At 56.6% G+C, this 4,200-nt stretch overlaps 1 protein-coding gene across 4 annotated transcripts; it reads left to right on the forward strand.

Annotated features, from left to right (window-relative positions):
• Nucleotides 1-287: 287 nt before the first annotated feature.
• On the forward strand, nucleotides 288-2,607 carry ADM (adrenomedullin). Of its 4 annotated transcripts, XM_005897953.3 has the most exons (5): nucleotides 308-449; nucleotides 531-632; nucleotides 877-995; nucleotides 1,146-1,295; nucleotides 1,526-2,607. In XM_005897953.3, the coding sequence occupies exons 3-5, from the start codon at nucleotides 898-900 to the stop codon at nucleotides 1,845-1,847; spliced, it is 570 nt and encodes a 189-aa protein (XP_005898015.1). In that variant the 5' UTR covers nucleotides 308-449; nucleotides 531-632; nucleotides 877-897; the 3' UTR covers nucleotides 1,848-2,607. The 4 variants fall into 4 exon arrangements, with proteins under 4 accessions (XP_070240014.1, XP_005898016.1, XP_005898015.1 ...); XM_070383913.1 differs by lacking the exon at nucleotides 531-632 and having other exon boundaries at nucleotides 288-449; nucleotides 1,529-2,607; XM_005897954.3 differs by lacking the exon at nucleotides 531-632 and having other exon boundaries at nucleotides 291-449.
• The last annotated feature ends 1,593 nt before the right edge of the window (nucleotides 2,608-4,200 follow it).

Below are 4,200 nucleotides of genomic sequence, written 5' to 3' on the forward strand. Positions count from 1 at the left end.
AGGAAGGACCCCAAGAGGTTGTACCGGCTCTGCTTCGTCCCGGCTTAAGGTCTGAACGCTGTACCCAGAGAATCAGTACCGGGGCAGTTCCTGCATCAGTCTCCTGGAGCTCATCTCTAAAACTTTCTAGGCATGAGGGATACCCCTCTCGCCAACCTGCAAACCCCACACTCACGGACAAGCAATGCGCGCGCCCGATTATAGAGCGCGCGCCCAAGGGAAGGGAGGGAGGGAGTGCAGGCCGCCTAGGCCCCGCCCCCTGCGCTCTTATAAAGCAGAGAAACGCGAGCCGGCCACTCAGTGGTTTCTTGGTGACACTAGGCGAAACAGCTCGAACCTTCTCACTTTTGGCTTCTCACTGCAGCTTCGACGTCGGGGTTTTGCCACTGCCAGAACGCCGTCTCAGACTTAATACTCCAAAGAATTTTGGCAGATCACCCCCTCAGCAGGTATGCACCGCGGGCGGGGCGGGTTGAAGTTGTGGGGGCTTGCATAGAAGCGCTGAATGAGGGGTACAATCTACTTTGCAGGGTCCTCTGCTGGGTGCGTCCCACATCCCGAGCCCAGCTCGTGGACACAACTGGAACTCCAGAGACCCAGTCCCCTCTGCTCCGTCAGCCAAATTCTGAGAAGTTGAGTAGGGAACCTCTGGGAGCCTGGCGCTGGGCAGCGGCCTCCCCTGCAGGGCTTGTCACCCGCTTGGCGGGTGCAAATGCCGCTGGCGCCTCTCTGCGCCCCTGGGAGATAAGCGTCTGAGTCAGGCGGAGCGCAGGCTCACCCTGGCCGCGCCGGGGGCCCCCCGCTCGCCTCCTTGCCCCGCCCGGCGGTGCGGCAGGCCCACACACTCAAGCTCTGCTCTTTTTTCTCCTTCCCCAGGGTCTGCGCATTGCCGCCGGGATGAAGCTGGTTCCCGTCGCCCTCCTGTACCTGGGGTCGCTCGCCTTCCTAGGCGTGGACACGGCACGGCTCGACGTGGCGGCAGAGTTCCGAAAGAAGTGAGTGGCTGGCAGCGCCTTCCCCAGTCCTGGTACCTGCAACGCAAGGGAAACTGACCAATGGTCGCCGAGGGGTTAGAAATGAAGAGGAATGGGGATGGGCCAAGACCTCGCCAGGACGATTGCGAATGGAGTCTCTTTGTTTTTTAGATGGAATAAGTGGGCTCTAAGTCGTGGAAAAAGAGAACTTCGCGAGTCCAGTAGCTACCCCACCGGGCTCGCCGACGTGAAGGCCGGGCCTGTCCAGACTCTTATTCGGCCCCAGGATGTAAAGGGCGCCTCTCGAAGCCCTCAGGCCAGGTAACTATGCCAGGCGCTGTTGCGGATCCCTTCTCCTTTGCCCTAGCCCTGGGGATCATCAGGGCTGTATTGCAGTTGAGATGGAGATGGCAGTTTCCAGCTCCCTCCGGTCTTAGAATGGCTACTTTCCCGATGACTGGGACCAAAGACCTGCTTGGTGGTGGTGGTGGTGATGGTGGATGTGGTGGTGGTGGTGGGGGTCTCACATAGCCTTCCTTTCCCGTCTCCAGCAGTCCTGACGCAGCCCGCATCCGAGTCAAGCGCTACCGCCAGAGTTTGAACAACTTCCAGGGCCTGCGGAGCTTTGGTTGTCGCTTCGGGACATGCACGGTGCAGAAGTTGGCGCATCAGATCTACCATTTCACGGACAAGGACAAGGACGGATCCGCCCCCAGGAGCAAGATCAGCCCCCAGGGCTACGGCCGTCGGCGCCGACGTTCACTGCCTGAGGCCGGCTTGGGTCGGACTCTATTACAGCCTCCAGAGCCAAAGCTGCGAGGGGCCCCGGACTCCCGGGTGCATCAAGTACTTGCCACCCTCCTTAGGATTTAGGCGCCTGGGCAGCAGCGAACAGTCGCGCACGCATCTCGCCGGCACCTCTTCGGGCGGGAGGGCTTCCGCGAGCCGAGCCCCTCACTCAGCCTATGGGCCCGGGCTGAGAACAGTCCTGAGAGACCGAGAGTCCAGGAGGCACCGTCCGGCAGCCAGCGAGCACTGGCTTTGCAGGAACCCGTCCTCCTCGGAGGGGAGGCAGTGTTCTCTTCACTCTAACTGGGGCCAGGTGCAGTTTCTCCTCTCCGTGAGCCTGGCAGACGCTCACGGAGAGGAGAAACTGCGAAATAAATGCTGAGACCCTCAGGGGCAAGGGTCTGAGCCACTGCCGTGCCCGCCCACAAACTGATTCCTGATGGGGGTGTCACCCCACCGGGGTGCAAGCCTCACTATTACTTGAACTTTCCGAAACCTAGAGAGGAAAAGTGCAATGAGTGTTGTATATACAGAGATAATTATCAATATTTAAATTTGTTGTTGTCAAGATTTTTTTTGTAACTTCAAATATAGAGATATTTTTGTACGTTATATATTGTATTAAGGGCATTTTAAAGCAATTGTATTGTTCCCCTCCCCTCTATTTTAATAAGTGAATGTCTCAGCGAGATGCAACGTTGTTTGCTGCGTGGAATGTGAGAGTGTGTGCGTGAAAGAGATGAGTTGCCTCTTGTGGAAGAAGAAAACACCGTGTCTGTATAATCTATTTACATAAAGTGGGTGATTTAAGAAGTAGCAAATCAATAAACTGTCTCAATGCTGATTCATTCTTGGGTCACGAGTCTTGGGAGGGAGAGTGTCCCGGGTCTCGGTCTGCCCGGGAGCCTTGGGGTCCGGCCGCCTGGCGTAGGAAGGTTAGGACGGCTGCGCTGGCTGGTGCTGGCGGCTCTTCGCGCTGGCTAAGCTGCCGGAGTAACCCTCTACGGTGGGACGCGCAGAGCGCGTCTTGCTTGCCGGTTGGGGCTTCACGGAGATGTTCCAGGTCCCATCCTCGTGGGGCAGGGGGGCCGGGTAGAGTAGAGTGAGCCCTTAGTGGGGAGGTGAACTTGGACTCTCGATTGCGCAAGAGTCCCAGATTTTATGGAGTCGGTCACGGAACCCCGCGTGAAAGCGCCCCTCGGAGAGTTGGGGTGGTCTCCGAGGCTTTCCAGCTGAGGAGTTTCCCCCCGTCACAGCGGTGCTAAAGTGGTGCTTTTTTGACTCCAGCAAAAAGTGCGAGCTCCTCCGGGAAGTGCTCAGCCGGGCCAGTTAACCCCAGTTCTCTCCCGGCCCGGTGCCCCAGCGAGTCGGCGGGCTCATAAGCGATGCTTCGGCGCCCCCAGCCGGCCGCCTCCGACGTGCCAGAGAGCCGTCAGGAGGTACGTGCGGTTTAATAAGTCCTCCTACGTGGGAGTCAGCACACAGCCTTAATGAAAGAGGAAAGAAAAAAACAGTTCGCAAATGCCAACCAGGACCGCCCCCCAGACCTGTACCGTGGCTCCCTGTTCTGGGACCGTGACTCAGCGCCCACACGCTGCGCCGCGTGCAGCTGCTGACCGGAGGCGGGCCGGACGGACGTGCCGCCGGAACCGTGCGCCTGCGACGGCCTGAGACCTTCATTGTTCCGCCTCTCCTTGCCGCTCTCCTCTTCCTTCCTCCTTCCCAAAACTTTTTCCATTTTTTTTCTACACTTCTCTCCCTTCTTCCTTCCTCCCCTTTGCTTAAATTTATACCTAATCATCTTAGACGGTTGACCCCAGTTCTGGTGATACAAGCCCGACACTAAGCTCCAGTGAGTGACTAGAAGGGCAGGGGACATTGGAACAGTTCGGTCAGAAGAGGAGGATAGAAGGCACCCTACTATTGATGTCCCTGTCCCACTGGTCTCAGTCAACATCCTGGAGACCCAGGATGGAGTCCTACTCCCTGCCTTTCCAGTTTAAAGCATGACTGAAACGGTGCTTCTGGGTGATCTCAGAAACCTTCCTGGTGAAGAAAATCTGACGGTGAGTTTGAATAATAAAAGTGTTTCCAGGGCAGCCTACCTTGTTTTTGTTTTTGCATCCATTGCATACCACAAGGTCCCTTCTGAGGGCCCAGAATGGTTCCTTTCAGAAAAAGCCTGAGTGAGGCTAAAAGAGGGCCAAGGTCTGGGGTCCAGAGACTGCCTGCTTCTGAAGCAGTTTCCAATTCAGAGAAAGTAGATCCTGGTGTGTGGAATGTCTTTGAAGACCATCTGAGGCCTCTGTTTTGAGCACCTGGCTGTTGAACCTGTAGTCTTCATATAGTTCATTGTCCTATTTGATCTTAATTTTATGAGGTTTGTTAGGATTCTAGGGGTTACAAATGCAGCAAGAGCCCATCCTGTCCTCAAGAT

This window comes from Bos mutus, chromosome 15 (assembly GCF_027580195.1).
Source record: "Bos mutus isolate GX-2022 chromosome 15, NWIPB_WYAK_1.1, whole genome shotgun sequence".
NCBI lineage: Eukaryota > Metazoa > Chordata > Mammalia > Artiodactyla > Bovidae > Bos > Bos mutus.

What these genes read in the sequence shown, in the direction of transcription:
- ADM (XM_005897954.3), top strand. Translation starts at nt 898, where the DNA reads ATGAAGCTGGTTCCCGTCGCCCTCCTGTACCTGGGGTCGCTCGCCTTC. An exon ending in GCGGCAGAGTTCCGAAAGAA is followed by an intron (nt 996 to 1,145) that starts GTGAGTGGCTGG and finishes TTTGTTTTTTAG; the next exon opens with ATGGAATAAGTGGGCTCTAA. An exon ending in TCTCGAAGCCCTCAGGCCAG is followed by an intron (nt 1,296 to 1,525) that starts GTAACTATGCCA and finishes TCCCGTCTCCAG; the next exon opens with CAGTCCTGACGCAGCCCGCA.